This window comes from Mauremys mutica, chromosome 2 (assembly GCF_020497125.1).
Source record: "Mauremys mutica isolate MM-2020 ecotype Southern chromosome 2, ASM2049712v1, whole genome shotgun sequence".
Classification (NCBI taxonomy): Eukaryota; Metazoa; Chordata; order Testudines; family Geoemydidae; genus Mauremys; species Mauremys mutica.
Window position 1 is genome coordinate 78,981,254 of NC_059073.1, and position 18,501 is coordinate 78,999,754.

Consider the following 18,501-nt stretch of genomic DNA (forward strand, 5'->3'; position numbering starts at 1 on the left):
TATTCCCCCTTATCCCAGTTAGTACAGACATCCTGTCTGTAGCCTACTGATCCATTTACCTTCCCAGTCATGCCCACTAAGAAATGAGGTGAGTTACTTATGCCCAGGAATTTCTACATCGGAATTTATGTACACAAGTGAAAATAACTATCCTAACCTCCACATAGTTGATATCTTTGTGGTTTGAAGTACCTAAATATACATAGAAATACATTTTTATTGGTACTAAGTCTAAAAATTGACATTTACTTATCTACCAGGTCTGTGATTGGATGCTGTGGTGTGCTCAAGTGGCATTTGGGGGGTTCCTGGAAGCATGTTGATAAAATTCCGCCACCAAACTGAAGGGAGGACTGGAGTGATTTTCATAGCTTTGATTGAAGTCCATCCCGGTGTGGTTGCTACTTATTCATTCCTGTTAGAAATGACATGTCTTTGGGGTTAATTAAATACTTATGACACGCAGGCTTTTTAAAAAAAAATCTGTGGAATGTACCAGATTGCACCAAAGTATCAAATGAGTTTCCAAAGGGACCATCGTGTTGGGGTTGTCCCCTACCCCTGCTCTTACAAGACCTTCCCTCCTCTTTCCTGGATGTTTCAAATTACCCAAGCTCAACAATGTGCAGTTCCATCTGTATATTTTTCCAGGATGTTCACTTAAAAGATTTTTGTCGACTTGGTGGTATAGCCTCCCATCTGGGCTGCTGTGGTGAGAGGGTGACTTTCTTTAAATGAGTAAAGAAATTGATCAATCTTTAGCTTCACCTCTCTGCAGGCTTCTCCCCCATGTGGGGTTTATTTCGGGACAAGGAGAGAAGTTTCTTGCGGGAGCTCTGTGTTGAAATATTGGCAGGACATCGCTAATTTTGTACAGATTTTGGAGAAGAACACAAGCTTACGTTTGATTTTAAAATATGATGAATTCCCAAACAGAACAGTACTTGAGCTGCTTAGGGCTGGGTTTTATAACTTTGCAGCTCCCACTGCTTTGTTGAACAAGCAGAAAATAAAAGATTTCCCCTTTAAATTATTCTGTTTTTAACTGTTTCCTCCAAACACTCTCTAATGTGAAGGAAATGATGACCAGATAAAGTTTCCACAAGTTTGTCTCTTCATCTGGTCATCGCCCTATTGTTGAATGTCCTGCAGTGCAATGGGCTGCCCTTAAAATCAGACTTCAAGTACATCAACTCCAAGTGAAATTATGACTGCGGAGTCTGCAAATGAGGGACTCCTGTGCCTAGGACTTTCCGAGTAGATATCATGCTTGTATCATTGTTAAAAGTAACTGGTGATTTTCTTTCTCGCTAGAGCTAGAGCACATTTGTCACAGTCTAGTCCTTTATGGTGCTAGCCTTTTGGGGTTTGTACTGACACTTCCTCTGACTATATAGTCGAAGGATCCTCTACCAATCCACATTAGGATCTGTACACTTGAGGGCCTGTTTTAATAAAACATCCTCAGACTAGCCCTAAATTCTTACATCCACCTTCTTGCAAGTCTCAAACAAATGTCCCCTTCACATGACCTAACTAGATACATTTGTATTTACCCAAAACTAGATCTGTGTATAACACAAACAAAAACCCAGAACAGTTAACCTGCTGCACTCCTGTATCCAAAGGTCACTCCCTTCCAAATTTTGAAGCATTCACACATGTCACTTGCATTTCTCATTCCTCTGTGTCTACAGGTTTCTTTTTCTGGCCACTGAGTAGTGTAGGGGTTATTTTTGTTTGGTGTTTTTTTTTTGCTAAGACTCCGTTAAAGTCTGCTTCCCCCCCACAGTGTTTAGAACAGAGAAACCATCTTTTCTTAAATGCTTATGATGAAGCAACTGAATAATTTTACAGCTACTCCCATTGGGCCTCACTTGCCACTGCCACTATGACACAACCTTGCTGTGGGGGAAAGGTGAATTCAGCCACATACAAAAAATGGTGGGGGGTGAGTGGGAAAAACAGGCATGAGAGTGCATGAATACTGCAGGCCCAATGGGGGGGATGACAAAATAGTAGAAAGTTTGAGTGTGGGAAAACATCTTATTTTTATCTCCTGGAATGTCTATCTCTGGATTGGATTGGGTTGGGAAGCCCAAGCATCACTCCTTTCCACAATCCCCTAGTGCAGTACAACAGCCGTGCTCCCCCCTCATCTCAGCACTAGCAGTGCTGCTCACAACAAAGAACAAATTGTCTTAAGAATGATGCAAGACTGGTTTATTTAGCTTTTATCTGATTGGTTTTGTTTTAATTTTGTCATCTTGGATCAATGCTAAAATGATAACACGGTTATTAAAATTTCTGTGGGCAGCAGTAGTAGATCATTAACACTACCCATTGTGGATAATTTGTGTAATATATTTTTTGACTGTTGTAAATAAGGCTCTAGTAGCTGCTACAGTGATAAACACTGTCAAATAAAAACTAAACCTGGGCAGATATTTTCAGCTGTTGAAGCCCAAGGGTCCACACACAGAGATCTGATTGTTTTTGTTATAGAGCAGTGGTTTTCAACCTTTGCAGACTACTGTATCCCTTTTAAGAGTCTGATTTGTTTTGCACAGCACTTAAAATACACCTCATTCACCTCACGTAAAATACTCGCTTACAAAATCAGACAAAATACAAAAGTATCAACACACTATTACAGAAAAATTGCTTACTTTCTCATATTTACTATATAATAAATCAATTGGAATATAAATATTGTACTTACATTTCAGTGTGTAGTATATAGAGCAGTATATACAAGTCATTCTATATGAAATTTTAGTTTGTACTGACTTCGCTAGTGCTTTTTATGTAGCCTGTTGTGAAACTAGGGAAATATCTAGATGAGTTGATGTACCCCCTGGAAGACCTCTATGTACCCCTGGTTGAGAACTACTGTTAGAGTGCCTATCACCATAGCAGCTACTTAGTTTGTGTAATTTATTTTAATGTTGTAAATATCTACAATAGGTAGTATTAATGAACCATTTGCCAGTGCCTTCAGAAATTTTAACAACCTTATTAGAGAGATGAGATGGGTGAGGTAATATCTTTTATTGGACCAATATCTGTTGAGAGAGACAAGCTTTTAGGCTTACACAGAGCTCTTCTTCTTGTCTCTCTCACCAACAGAAGTTGGTTCAATAACATATTAGCTCACCCATATTGTCTCTCTAATATCCTGAGACCCATACAGCTATAACAACACTGCATACTGCAATCTTGTTGTCTTTGACCATGAAGAACAATGATAAAGTTAAACACACACAAAAAAATCAGAAGTCAATGGAGTTCTGCAGTGGTCCAGTTTGGTGGCATGACTAGGACTTTAAGGCTGGAATCCCCAAATGGATCCATGTGGGGGCACACAGAAATCCAGCAGGGGTTCTACATGGGTGTGCCCAGGCAGATCCATTTGCAGGACTAGCCTTTCTTTAATAAGAATTGAATTAATTGTAAGGTCTGCTTTATAGGACAGGGACTATTGTCTTCCTATGTATGTGGACAAACAGCACTAGCACAATGGGGCCCTCGTTTCTGACTGGGGCCTTTGGATGGATGTTACTGTACTATAAATACTGTAATAGTAATTGTAAGTGACCTCATTATAAAAATAAAACAACCTTGAGATTTTAAAATAACATACTGCCTTAAAAGAGAACTCTATTTTACAGTTTAACAGTTGAATATAAACTGTCACATTCTTTGTTTTTTAAAACTAAACTGAATATATGGACACAAACATTTTACAGTGTTTAAAAATAATTGTTAAAAATGACAGAAGAGAAATGATAATACAGAGAACTGAACTCAACAACAGCATTTCCTGGCAGAGGAACTCCCATCAGGACTAAGGTCATGATCTAGAAGCAAGAGGAGGAGGGAGAATATGGGTACAAAACACAAGCATCAAGTAGTGGAAGAGATTTGTTCAATAGCTATCCAGATTAATGACAGCTGTGCAGGCATAGCGAGTGACGTTCTCCTCTTAGCCAGGCTGCTGAGCTGTCAGCATGAAGTCCTCATGATGAATGCCACTGAAAAGGTATTTATTTCCTCTGTTTCAGTATGATGCAAATGTTCCTTCTTAAATACTTAATAAGATCCACTAAACAGGAGTCATTTCAGAGGGATTGTGGTAAGGTTAAAAACAAAGTCATATTTATTAAAAATTCTGAGATAGCATATCAAATTTCATTTGTATGTTTTAGAAAGCTGCAATGTATTTAGATAATAGCACACTTCCATAAGTGCTGTTTATAAATACACCTCTACCCCGATATAACACAAATTCGGATATAATGCGGTAAAGCAGTGCTCCGTGCGGGGGGCCTGCGCACTCTAGTGGATCAAAGCAAGTTCGATATAATGCAGTTTCACCTATAATGCAGTAAGATTTGTTGGCTCTGGAGGACAGTGTTATATCAAGGTAGAGATGTATATGTAGAATTCTGTAATGTTTTAAAAAATCAATGTACTTCCAAACTTTAATAAATGAGAATATAATAAGCAGTCATTTAATATCATAAAATTACACAACCACCAGTTATTTTTTTATGGAAACCTTTTTGTCCTTTATGATGATCTACATCCAGAATTAGTCTTTGTGTCCCACAAAGGCCACAGATATGTGACTTCACTGATTTGGTGGAAACAGACATGTAAAACAGCTTTTGTTGTTTTTAAAAAGGTATGTTTCTGGCTCACTTCCTTGCAAAGAGAGACTTGAAATGTAAAGCAATCACTAGGCAGAACAGGAAAAATAAGTTCCAGTTTTCAGCATGAAGCTCCCTGTGATGATTTGGGGAGTTTATGTACAACATATCAATTCTGTTTTATGCTATGTACTCTTTATGTATCTGTATCAGACTACAAATTCCATTTTGATTGCAAGGCTGGTTTGCCTTTTCTGCTGTCTTTTTACTTCTATTGTGGACCAAACTTCCAAGAGGTAATGACACAGGGCTAACAAGGGAAGGTTGTTAAATCCTGGCAACCCTCTATTCAAATAGAAGCACCATTAAGGTGGTAATTGGAGATATGCCAATCTCCTAGAACTGGAAGGGACCTTGAAAGGTCATCAAGTCCAGCCCCCTGCCTTCACTAGCAGGACCAGTGGTGAGCTGGAGCAGGTTCCCACAGGTTCTCAAGAACCGGTTGCTAAAATTAGACCTCCATGGAGAACTGGTTGTTAAAGGGCCAGGGGGTGGGCAAAGAACTCTGGTCCGCAGGCCGGACCATCCTGTTGCTCCCAGGATTCCCAGCTGGGGAGGCTAAGGCTCCTCCAGCCCTTCCCCCGCTTCCCCCCCAGCTGCAGCGTGGCCAGCTGCCAGCATCAGCTGGGCAGGTCAGCTGAGCTGTGGAGTCATCCTGCTGTGGCTTTTTGAATGGCCCAGCGAGGTGTGTGTGTGTGTGTGGGGGGCTGCTGCAAGCTCCAGGGCTGGCCAGAGGGGAGGGGCAAGTGGGGCAATTGGCACAAGCCCTGCAGGGCCCCCCGGCCCCACAAGGATGTCTCCCTCGGCCCCTCCTCTGCTGCTCCTCCCCCCCCTTAAATCAGAACTTTTTATAGGGAACCGATTGTTAAGATTTTGGCAGTTCATCACTGAGCAGGACCAATTTTTGCCTCAGATCCCTAAGTTGCCCCCTCAAGGATTGAACTCACAACCTTGGGTTTAGCAGGCCAATGCTGAAACCACTGAGCTCCCCCCAATGAGCAATTTGATCACTGGAAGAGGCTGATTGGGGTCATTTGACAAAGGGAACTGGAAGTTATAAAAGAAAGGGTGGGTTTCTCATTCTATTTTTATGGGAGAGAGGAGAAGGAGATATAGTCACTCACATACTCAGACTCCATAATTTGGAGAAGCCATGTGTTGGAGAAGGGAGCCAGGACACCCCAGAGAACTCTGACCAAATCCTAAAGAAAGCTCAAGAGTGGTGAGGAAACTGAGCAGGGAAGGGTCCACACCTGGTCCATGATTAAGGCTTCCAGGCAGTGTAGTAATACAAATTATAAAGATCAATAGGTGTGTTTGTTGTCATGTCTAGATCTAAATATCACTAGCACTATCCAAACTAAGGAGGAATTTACAAAGTCTGTGTTATGTGCTTCAATTATCGTGTGTTTCTGGAGAGAGAAACTAGAGTGCTCACAGGTTGGAGCTCTGTGAAAGGATGTGCTTAAGATAGTTGGGTGATATGGGGGTCAGCCCTGGTCCTTGGGGCCTAGGGCAGCTGGATCATGAGGTCCTACTTCTCTGTGCGGGAAATGGTTAGAGAGGCCAAAGAAAGAGACCATGCAGGAGCCTACCCAGACCAAGGGAAGCTTAAGAGCACATGAGTCCAGCTTAGTAGGACCCACATACTGCAGACTGGTTGAGTATCCAACAGGGGAAGCTTTACAAGGATGGTGATATACCCATCTATTACAAAGTGAGCCTATTGGTTTGGGATGTATGTCAAAGAATAATCTCACTAACCTTCTCCCAAATCCTAAGGAGGTTCCTCTGCTTAATGCTCTGATTATGAGGGAATTTGTTTCACTTAGGATGGAGATGAGGAAGACAATAAATGTCTTGCAATCCTGCCTTGCCTGCTAGGGCTACCTCTGTCTGCCTTCTACAAAATGAAGGCACCCTGAGAGGATAGCAGTAGGTGAGATCAGATTTTGTTTATAATTGTAGCATTCATAATCTCAGGTAATTGAAATTTACTAACATGACCTACTACTTTTACCAGAAACAGCTTGGGATATTAGTCTCACTCTGATGGGGTGGACAAGGCCCTGAGGCCCCCTGCTGGAGGCCTCATAGCCCTGCCACACACCTCACCCCAGAAACAGGCAGCGGAGAGAGTCCTCCAAGTGGCCTAGAATGGCGGCATAGGATGCAGCCAATCTGGGCCCAGCAAGCCCATATAAAAGGAGCTGCAGTGTAGAGCAGAGTTCAGTTCCTTGCTAGAGCTAGAAGAAAGTGGATAGTGGGCCTAGCTGGCTGAGGGAGCTACAGGACCTTGGACAGAGCAGTGCTGGCTGGGGTGGGGGGAATGTGAAGGCGCACTGGGCTGGCTGTTGGGACTCCACCAGGACAAGGCCCTGAGCTAAGGGTGAAGAATGTTCTGGGGCCACAGAGAAGTGACCCAGGGAATTGTAGCAGCAATGCAGTTTATTTAAAGGGGTGAGGGAGATGGTTTCTATCTATTGGGTTCCTGGTCTTAGACCCAAAATAGAGGGTGGGCCAGGGTCCCCCCACCCCTCCCCCTCCCCACCAAGCACTAGGAAGGTGGCCTGGACTTTGATACTCCCAAGAAGAGGAACTGAACTCTTTTAGTGGCTCATCTGAAGAGTTGAGGCCAGAGAGGCAAAGAGTCTCCAGGGAGGGATCCCTGGGGGTAGAGCCCTGCGTGGATACAAATTTATATCTGCAGATATATATCAGTACCTGTGGAATTGCAGGGCTCTCCCTGGAACCACAGTGGCAAAAGGAGCAGAATGTGGGACTGCCTGTCCCAGGAACCAGCACTCCGTGCTGGCAGCTCCTCCATCGTGGCTATACTCACCCCAGACAGGAGAGGCAGACAGCTGCATGGAAAGGACGGAGGCAGTGCTGGGGGTGGTACAGCTGTGCTGGAGGAACTGCTGGCACGGAGCACTGGCTCCTGGGAGCAGTGGCCCCATGTTCTGCTCCTTTTGCTTTTGCAGTTCCTGGGAGAGCCCTGTGGTTCTGCAGATATGAATTTGTACCCATGCAGGGCTCTTCCTGAGGGATGCAGCCCCACAACAGGGTCAGGACTGGTTGAAGAGCTGGAAAAATGCGAGGGAGCACAGAAGGGTACTGGAATAGGCCCTGCTGGACTGATTGAGGAGTGAGCCCAGGGATAGGACTGCAGATGAAGGGACCTGACAGCGGGCACAGAGATTGGCCCCCTGTGGGACTTACATCCCAGAAGGGGTTTGATTTATCTCACATACAGACTGTGTGTGAAGTGACTTGGCTAGAAAGCTGGGTCACATCCCCCAGGAAGACTCACCACAAAGCAGAGAGAATGTTCAGGCACATACACTTGGTAAAGGGGGAGCTTGAGAGAGGTGAATGCACCCTATCACTCACAATGTTCATTTGTGGAAAATGCTTCCACCAAGCATATGCCATTGCAGAGTCCATTAGACTTTGCAGAGACTTATTTCTACTGCTATGTGGGGGGGGGGGACTTCATGAAGCCAACAAGGGAGACTTTAACTATAGGACAATCCATGCTGGATCTCCTGCACACCAAGAAAGAGGATTTGACTCAGGAAAATAGATGAATAGAAAAATTGGATCTAATGAGCATGAGTTACTTGAACTGAGTATAGTGAGGAATGGCTTAGCAGAATATACCAATACAACGGTACTAGAACTGAGAAACACAATTTGTGGAACTAAAAAATACTGAGTTATGTCTGATTGGAGGAAATAAAATATCTATCACTGTATGAAAACATAACGACAGAATCAACCTGTCCAAATGATATTCTTCCTAGGGAATTAACAAATAGCTTACTATACTATTGAATTCTCTTTTTAAAAATATATGGATAACTGGATAGGTAGGTGAAGACAACAGAAAACATATTATAGACCGAACAGTATAACTGCAAAAAAGACTTCATTAAGTTCTATCATTATGGTACTTTACTTTTAAATTGAATAGTAGGGTTATGATTGGTATCACATGACCTCAGTCTTGCCCAAATTCTACCAGTTGTTGGTTAGGTTTTTGATTAGTTGCAAGGTTCACACACTGACTATTATTAGAGCTCTTCTGCAAACAGAGCCAAGTTACCTTTCTAAATTACACTCTAACCTCTAGATAACCAGCTTAAATCAACTGCTTTATCTCCAAGCAGTACTAACTGAGTACTAACAAATACTGGATACACCATGCATTGTCTTAGAGCTTATTATCTACTGACATTAAGAATTAAAAGTAGAATATTTTATGCCATTTAAATACTTGTGTAAGATACCTGTTTACTTTAGTTGGTTGTTAACCCTCCTGGCAGGTTATTTTCTGATGTTAGTTACTGTACAAGGTCTTGGAATGCTGTGATACTACATAATAGTGTTATAACAATTCAAGTTGTTGTAAACAGCTCCAAAACCAAGTCAACCAAAGTAACAAACAAACACCAGTATCCAAAAGTAGAAGAAAATTATTCTAGTGCTACATATGGGACTAACAGTGATAAATAAAAGGCTTACTTGCCAGATTTTGTTAAAAATATGGCAAATGTAAAAGGAAGACAGTCCTTTTAGGGGGAAAAATGATGAAGAGAATGATGAAGAGGCTTGACAGTCATTTTAGGGGGAAAAATAGATTCAAATTGTTTGTTAGAATACATGAAATTAAAGACTATGGGACCACCTTTTATTTTTTATCTTGGAAAGGGACAAACTCATTAGCATTTAAGAAAAAATAAGCTTGTTTTTTCAAAATATTCTTTTATTAGGCCTTTTTCTTTTTGTATACAAATGCCGATTAATGTCACTTTCTGTTTTTGAGATTCTATTTGAATTAGAACAAGATACTGCAGACTAGTTTTTTCTTAAAATAAAACTACTCTGAAAATGTAGGCCCTGATCTGTTTCCTTTGAAATCTCTTCCCCCTCTCTTCTCCTCTCCCCAACTTAAATGGAGCAGAACTGGGCCTTTAGTTTCCTTGAAAGTCAAAATGTTATGAAGGACACCTGCAAAAAGTGTGCTTCATCACTATCCTTTTGTTTTTTTTCTTTGAAAGTGAACCAACTTCATGAAAACCAAGCCAGAAAGAAAAAAGGTTTCTTTATCATTTAAAAGCAGTTAATGTCAGAGGCACTTATCTTGCAAACACTTGATGAGTACTTAATTTTAAGCATGAGTCATTCCATTAACATAAATGAAATTAAGCACATGCAGGAGTGTTTGCAGGATCAGGTCTGAAGGTACAAACTATTCTTTCTCATGCCTTTATAGAAAGTGCCTGGTGCAAACATTTTAATTTATTCTCCACAATTGAAAAACTTGAACTAGCTTGTTTGCTTGTGGGGATATAAGCGAGTTTACCAAGTACACTGTTTACAAAGTTACATTTTTATACTGGCTACTTCCTTCTTCTATATTGCTGCTATGAGTGACCAAACAATGCCAAGGTGGCAGGGCCGGTGCAACCATTTAGGCGACCTAGGCAGTTGCCTAGGGCGCTAGGATTTGGGGGGCATCATTTTCTTCGGCAGTGACCGCGGCAGCCAGATCTTCGGCCGCCCCGGTTGCCACCGGCATTTAGGCAGAGGGAGCTGGGGCAGGGGAGCGAGGGGAGGACCACCTGCAGCAAGTAACCGGGGGGGGGAGCAGGGCTGCCAAGAGGATCAGGGGGCCTGGGGTCTTCGGCGGCGGGGAGCCCCCGCTTCGGCGGCAATTCGGCAGCGGGGGGTCTTTCTCCTCCGGGTCCGAAGGACTCCCCCGCCGCCAAATTGCCGCCGAAGACTCGGAGCGGAAGAAGCTCTGGGGGCCCAGGCCCTGCGAGAGTTTTCCGGAGCCCTCGGAGAGAGTGAAGAACCCCGCTCCAGGGGCCTGAAAAACTCTCATGGGGGCCCCTGTGGGGCCCGGGGCCTATTGCCCCACTTGCCCCCCTCTGGGTGACCCTGGGGGGCGGCATGCAGGGGAACTCCCTGCCCCAGCTCACCGTTGCCCCTCCTCCTCCCTGAGCATGCTGTGGCTGCTTCACTTCTCCTGCCTCCCAGGCTTGCAGCGCCTAAGCTGATTGGCGCCGCATGCCTGGGAGGTGGGAGAAGTGAAGCAGTGACAGTATGCTTGGGTAGGAGGCGGAGCAGGGGTGAGCTGGGGTGGGGGGGTGCCTGGGGGTGGGGGGGGGAGTTGCCACAGGAGGGGGCGCCTCAGGGCGGGGGCTCGGGGACGGGGGAGAGCGCAAGGTGGAAGTTTCGCCTAGGGCGCGAAACATCCTTGCACCGGCCCTGCAACGTGGTTGTCCTACTCTTTGCCTTCATAGTCTTCAAAAGGGCTAGATAATTACAGTTAAAAAAACCCATCAACTTTCTTCCAAGAAAAGTATCATGTGTCACTGTGCAGAATAAAAAGGTCATGGATCAAAGGCAGCAAAGTGTGATGAACCCGATAGAATCTTCCTTGCCTTCATATTATAAGTTCTTTAGGTCAAGATGTATCAATCTGGCACACAGACCTATCACTGTACAGCACAGCCCCCATTATAGTGTTATCAGAATATTAATCTGAGATCACTAGCATTTTCAGGACTGCAATTACCATTGGGTGATGGGAGAGTAAAACACTAAAGGTGCCTGTCAAATTTTATGTTGTCTGAGATAGAAGAATTCTAAGACTGATTATCCTACATCAGACCAGTTGCTAAATCAACAATACAGCAGGTGATTTACAGATTTCAGAAAGAACTTGTCCTACACAAGTGTTGGGTAGGCTTCATTTTTCCTTTTCTGTCTTGAAAACAGGCTTGTCTCTATAAATATTAAACCACCTACAGAAAGGCTTACAGGCCCACTTAAAAACAAACAAAAACCCCTAAACTATGCCTGTAAAATCCAACTTGAGCCTAATATTTGGGGTTTACAAATCGTCCCCTCACTGCAGTTTCTCTGGAGTCTGCTTCAGAAAAGTATCAAATGCCTCTGGACTCCCAAGATTTCTGAAAACTTGGCTGTACTATTTGGACACACTGTTTTGCTGGTAAGAGTTCCACTCTTTTCAGCAAGGATTGGCAATCTTTGGCATGCAGCTCACCAGGATAAGCCCCTGGTGGGCTGGGCCGGTTTGTTTACCTGCCACATCTGCAGGTTCGGCCAATCGCGGCTCCCACTGGCCGCAATTCACAGCTCCAGGCCCATGGGGGCTGTGGGAAGCGGCGGCCAACACATCCCTCAGCCCGTGCTGCAGCCCCCGTTGGCCTGGGACAGCGAACTGTGGCCAGTGGGAGCTGCAATTGGCCAAACCTGCGGACGTGGCAGGTAAACAAACTGGCCCAGCCCACCAGGGTGCTTACCCTGGTGAGCCACATGCCAAAGGTTGCAGATGCCTGCTCTACAGGATACCCTTTCCCCCACCCCGCCCCTCATCTAACCAGCAATGGTAAGGCTGGAGGCAGGGGCAGCTCTATGTATTTTGCTGCCCCAAGCACGGCAGTCAGCTTTCAGCAGCGAGCCTGCAGGACGTCTGCCGGTCCTGCGCCTTCAGCGTACTCACCGCTGAAGCCGCGGGACCAGCGGACCTCCTGCAGTCATGCCGCCAAAGGCAGTCTGACTACCGCCCTCATGGTGCCCTGCAGGCCACCCCAGGCACATGCTTGGTGCACAGGTGCCTGGAGCCACCCCTGGTTGGAGGAAGCTATCACTCAATCCACCATCAGAAGCAGGGCTGGCTCTAGGTTTTTTTCCGCCCCAAGCAAAAAAATTTTTGGCTACCCCCTACCCCAGCCTTGGGCTCTCTCCCCCACCCTCCACCAGTGCCCTCCACCACCCACACCCCCTGCCACCCCAGCCCTGGGCTCTCTCTTCCCCTCCACCCACCCGCACCCCCTGCCACCTGAGGCCTGAGCTCTCCTCCCCACCCACACCCCCTGCTGCCCCAGCCCTGAGCTCCCCCCACCACCAGTGCTGACTCTGCCCGCTCCCCCCTTGCCTCCAGCTGGTCCAGTGCTGGCAGGGTTGGGGTAAGCAGTGGGGCTCCTGGGCCACACCTCAGCCCAGGGTCCATCCAGCCAGGGCTCCCGCCTCCAGGACCGGCCAGGACCTGGGAGGGCAGAGCCAGGGAACCACCTCAGCGGGGGCTGAGGAGCCGGGGCAGGGTAGCCCCAGAGGGAGCGGAGACCCAGAGAGCAGGACGTGGGCCCCGCATGGCAGTGCCCCGCCCTCTATGGCCCTGCTGCTGCTTCTGGCTGCCCTGCCGCAGTCCCTGGGCTGCTTGGGCCGCTTCACCCAGCCCCGGCTGTGGCGCTGGGGAGCGGCTGCCCTGCAGCACCTGCAGGCGGCTCTTTGTGCCCCGCGGGGCAGCCCCCAGCCCGAGTGTCCCCTGCTCGGAGCCACAAGGTATGGGCGCTGCTCCCCTGCGGCGCAAACCGCAGCAGCCCCAGGGCACCCCCGCGCACAACACGCTGCTGCTGTCAGGGCCGGCTCTAGGCTTTTGCAGCCCAAAGCAACAACAACAACAAAAATGGCTGGAATGCCACCCCTGAAAATGTGCCGCCCCAAGCACGTGCTTGGTTTGCTGGTGCCTAGAGCCAGCCCTGATCAGAAGGCCCTTTTGAAAAGGCTAACCAATTATCTAATTTAAATAACTGTCGTAAATATTGCCCTCTCATGGAGATGAATTGCAACACAAATAATTATTTCACTGGTGCTATTGAAAATACATTTGACTAAATGCTGAATTTTTTACTGATATGTAATCCAGTACAAACAAAACCTTCCTAATTTTAGTGACACTTGCTGATGTTGAGACTTTATATTTTCAATCCTAAATAGACTTTTAGTCTATCTAATTATTGCTGCCAAATCTAATCTACATTAGTGTTAGTTCAGTTCTATATGGCAAAACTGGGTGTCAAAAACCTCACTCCTATTAAAAGAATAATAAAAACAGCTGGTGGTGATAGGGGACTATAGAAAATTATAAAACAACTGGTCTCCTTTTTACCATGTGTTCTTTAACCTAGTAATGCTCAGGTGAAAGTTCCTCTATTTGAAACTTTTCTGTTATCTTTTGGGATTGTTTCTTTGGATGTTATACAAGTTTCCAAGTTAGGATGTCTATCCATATTGTTGGTAACTGTTAGTCCAGCATGTTGTTCTATGATGATCAGGGTACTATTTGAGCAATTGCGTAACTATATTATTACAAGAGCCAGTCTAAACAGCTCTCTGTTTAGTATACTTCCTCCTACCTTGCACTTGAAGCTTTACATTTAATTAATCTAATATTAACATTAGGGAAAAGCTATGCACAAGACATGGGCTTTGTGTTAGGTTCTGAAGGTAGTAAGAATTGTAGTAAGTCTTAACTCTTGTGGGTGGGACTTTGACACTCATGGGTCAGGCTAGGGAAGACTTTCTCCTGGTCCCACAAGTCCTGCTCTTGTCATGGATGGACAGTGCAAGATGTATTTGTATTGGTATATAGAAGGAGAATATTAGTATATACCAAATAAACTGTTAAAGATCTACCAAAATATTGACAATATTGTTAAAATAAAAGCAAAACATAAAGAGAAGTAAATCCTAAATATAGTACACAAACACCCGCTAATACAGAATAATAGTATAAACATTGTATCGTATACAAATGAAATTTTATTCACAGCTCAAATTGCCCATGTTTTGTAATATTAGTAATAGGAAGTTAGACATCACACCAGCAAGATATATTTTCACTTAATGATGCAAACATTTGCTGCTAAGTTAATATGGCCTTATATTATACACACCTGCAAGAAAAGTCAATGTAAACAACTGTATATTTTTGTCTATTAGTGCTTTCCATTGTATTATTCCTTTATATTCTGCTTAATAAAACTCAGAAGATGATCCATTATCTACAGCTCTCATGTTTTTGTGACCAAACAAATATTCTCAAACACCCCAAGCTACCCAATACTAACAACAATAATGAATTCATTATTAGTTAGAATAGTACTGAATGGCTCAAGAAGTAGGGGGTCTAATGTTTTTGGAGCAGAGAGAGCTATGTTCTCTCCTTGCTGTTGCCAGGAGATTCCAGTAGCCATGGTGTGCAGCATAATTAGGCTTCGAAGGATTAGGTTTTTATTGTAAATGTCGGTAGACTTCCATTTCACTGTACACAAACTGATGAAAAAATTTCTCTTGCTAATTATCAAGATTTACAGACAGGCAAAGTAAGAAATGTTTGAGACCATATTAAATTTAACAAAGATATTTTGACAATTTGTGTTTTAACGATTAAACCTTAACTTTTTGAATCTCAGTATTTACTGTCATTAAGTAATTATTGCATGCCCCTAAAATTTGCTGTAATTGAAAATCGCTTACAAATTGAAGAAAAACGTAAATATTGATATTATCCATTGAAATAATAAAACATACACATCTGATTCTGTCAAGCCTAAGCATAACTGAAGTTCCTGGATGGCTATAGAATTATGACTAGTATAATATATAGGAATGTTCCTCTCAACATGTAGCAATATTATGGGATACTAGTTATAGTGTAACTCCCTTTATTTCACTTCTATTTTATCCAAATTCCCTTTCAGTTAAATTGTGGTTGTCATTAGTGGGAATTATTTACCTAATTATCCACTGATTTACCAAATAAGTGTGATGTTGCTAACATTTCTCATTGGTTATTACTGTGTTCCTTTCTACGTTTAATTTTTGACTCATACATTTTTTTAAATTATTAAAATGAAAATGCTGAAATGCAAGAAAACAGACCAGATGGTTTGCCATTGATTGCAGAAAATGACATTTTAGTCCTTTCAGAAAGAAACAAATAGTACAATCTTCTGTTCTGAGGGAAAACTTCTGTCCTTGCTGTAGCTATCACTGCTGGGTACTCCATATCAAAATGGCTTTGCCCCCAAACATTTGTATTCAGTTAAAATGAGCTTGTTAGTAAGGTTTGAGCAATGCTTCTGAACACTAACTGTGCTGATGCAGAACTTACCAAGATTCAAGAACTATTTCAAGCACCATTAAAACAGTGCTGGCCTTTTGAGTGAAAAACACATTTGAAAAAATGTACTTTTTTTTTCTCATTCCTTCAAGCACTCCAGGATTTCAGATTAAACACAGCGCATACAAAAGGGAACTGAACTCCTGTGAAAACTGAGCCCAATAGCTGGCTCAAGTGCACCCAGCCGCACCTTGGCCAGCAGCCACTCCCCTAGCACACAGCATTTCATCTACAGCTCTTTTCAGAGGAATGTAGTGTTGATTTGACCCCGTCACCTAATGGCTTGCTGGTAGCCAGCATCAGGTTGCTCAAGCAAACAGGGAGAACAGGTGCTCAGCCCAGTGCTGCCTTGCACACTTTTAGGGTATTTCTTCACAAGGATTTAGTTAAAGGGTAAACCACAACCATTGGTGGTGTATCCAGATTACCATGTACAAATATTTTAGCTAACTTGAGGGAATTGGCAAACAATTAAATAAACTCTAGTGTATACATGCACTTAGAGAGTGTTAGAAGATTGCTTAAATCTAATCATTTTCAAACTGTCATCCACTAAACATTTGGTGGTGCTCTGGGGAGACTTCAGGTTTAATGAATCAAACTCTCCTCATTTCTAGCTGTTTCTACAGATATGTGTATTGCACTAAAAGCTGCTAAAAATAAATTTTCCATCTAAGCATTTGCTACAGTTGCCACAAGGATAGTACTGATTGTTCAGGGAAAGAAGAGCAGAACACACAATTGCAAATAAGAGTGGGAGTGTCCATAACACAGTTTATAGGCCATGTTTATACATACAGCACTGCAGTGGTGCAGCTGTATTGATACAGCTGTGGGGCTGCAGTATGTCTGGTGAAGACAGTCTATGATGAGAGGAGGGAGCTCTCCCATTGGCATAAAAAAACACCTTCATGAGCAGCACAAGCTATGTTGGCAAGATAACCTTTTCCCCGACAGTGCTATGCACATGAGCGCTTATGTCACTTGGGGGGTGGTTTATTCACACCCCTGAGCAGCATAAATTATGTTGACATAGGCTGTAGTGTGGACATGGCCTAATTAAATTATGGTCCAAACCCTGAAAAGGGACAGAAAACTTGTCCTGGGGTACTCTTATAACCTACATGAATATAGTGCAGCATTTGATTTATTTTTTTAAAGCCTAAAACAGGGAGCAAAGCACTGGAGAAGAGACATCGATTCATGCTGAATCTTGTCTCTGCATATGTGTAAAGAACAAGGTGAGTCTTAGTTACAAGGGCCTGGAGACTTCTAGAGGAGAGGTGTGTGGTAGTTACTGGGCATGACCAGTAGGTGTCTCTGAAACTGGTAGAAGGTTGCAAACGGTTTGACCTTAACGGAAAACGTCCACCATTTGAGGTCAGTGAGGAAAAGGTTATAGAGGGAGTTGGAGTTTGAAGACAGCCTTATATACTAATTGGTTGGACATCCTAGGGTTAAGGTGTGTCTGCTATCAGAATAGCATTCCAGAGCCTGTGCTAGTTAGCAGCCGGACTCCCGATGTACCTGAAAACTGAAGAACTGGCTTAATATTGACTCCAGGATAGGAACTGCTGCTGGTTGTGAGGATCTTTAGACTGCTTTGCCAAAGCAATTTTCAGGAGTTCAGCATGAACTGTGAAGCTGCTATTGTCCTCTGGTTCTGAGGAGAATAGGGGACATGCACTTCTGAAGAGACACTACAGAGAAAACAGCAAGGAGTACTTGTAGCACCTTAGAGACTGATAAATTTATTTGGGCATAAGCTTTCGTCAAATGCATGGAGTGGAAAATACAGTAGGAAGATATATATACATAGTACATGAAAAGATGGGAGTTGCCTTACCAAGTGGGGGGTCAGTTCTAACGAGACAACTCAATTAAAGCAAGCTATTATCAACAGGAGGAAAAATCACTTTTGTAGTGGTAATCAAGGTGGCTGATTTCAAACAGTTGACAAGAAGGTGTAACAGTAGGAGGAAATTAGCATGGGGAAATTTAGTTTTTGTAGTGACCCATCCACCCCCAGCGGCACTGCTATGGGTACCCACATGGCCCCACAGTATGCCAATGTTTTTATGGCTGACTTAGAACAATGCTTCCTCAGCTCTCGTCCCCTAATGCCCCATCTCTACTTGTCCTACATTGATGACATCATCATCATCTAGATCCATGGGAAAGAAGCCCTTGAGGAATTCCATCAGGATTTCAACAGTTTCTACCCCACCATCAACCTCAGCCTGGACAGTCCACACAAGAGATCCACTTCCTGGACACTACAGTGCAAATAAGCAATGGTCACATAAAGACCATCCTATACCGGAAACCTACTGACTGCTATACTTACCTACATGCTCCAGTTTTCATTCAGACCACATCACACGATCCATTGTCTACAGCCAAGCTCTACGATACAACTGCATTTGCTCCAATCCCTGAGACAGAGTCAAACACCTACAGCAGGGGAACGCAATGCTAGGGGGAGTTGAGAACACTTTAGAGGATAGATCACCGGTTCCTAGACTTTTGTACTGGTGACCCCTTTCACATAGCAAGCCTCTGAGTGTGACCCCCCCTTATATATTAAAAACATTTTTATATATTTAACAGCATTATAAATGCTGAAGGCAAAGTGGGATTTGGGGTGGAGGCTGACAGTTTGTGACCCCCCCCCATGTAATAGCCTTGTGACCCTCTGAGGGGTCCTGACCCCCAGTTTGAGAACCCCTGACCCAGTGGTGAGCTGGAGCCAGTTTGCAAGAACTGGTTGTTAAATTTAGAAGCCGG

At 43.9% G+C, this 18,501-nt stretch overlaps 1 protein-coding gene across 1 annotated transcript in view; it reads left to right on the top strand.

Moving 5' to 3' along the window:
- The window catches only part of B4GALT6 (beta-1,4-galactosyltransferase 6), a 118,948-nt gene that overhangs the window by 43,753 nt on the left and 56,694 nt on the right, over window positions 1–18,501 (top strand). The window contains exon 2 of the mRNA XM_045007847.1: window positions 4,065–4,135. Within this exon, the coding sequence (XP_044863782.1) occupies window positions 4,066–4,135 (70 nt within the window). The 5' untranslated portion in view covers window position 4,065. The remainder of the gene's footprint in view (window positions 1–4,064; window positions 4,136–18,501) is intronic.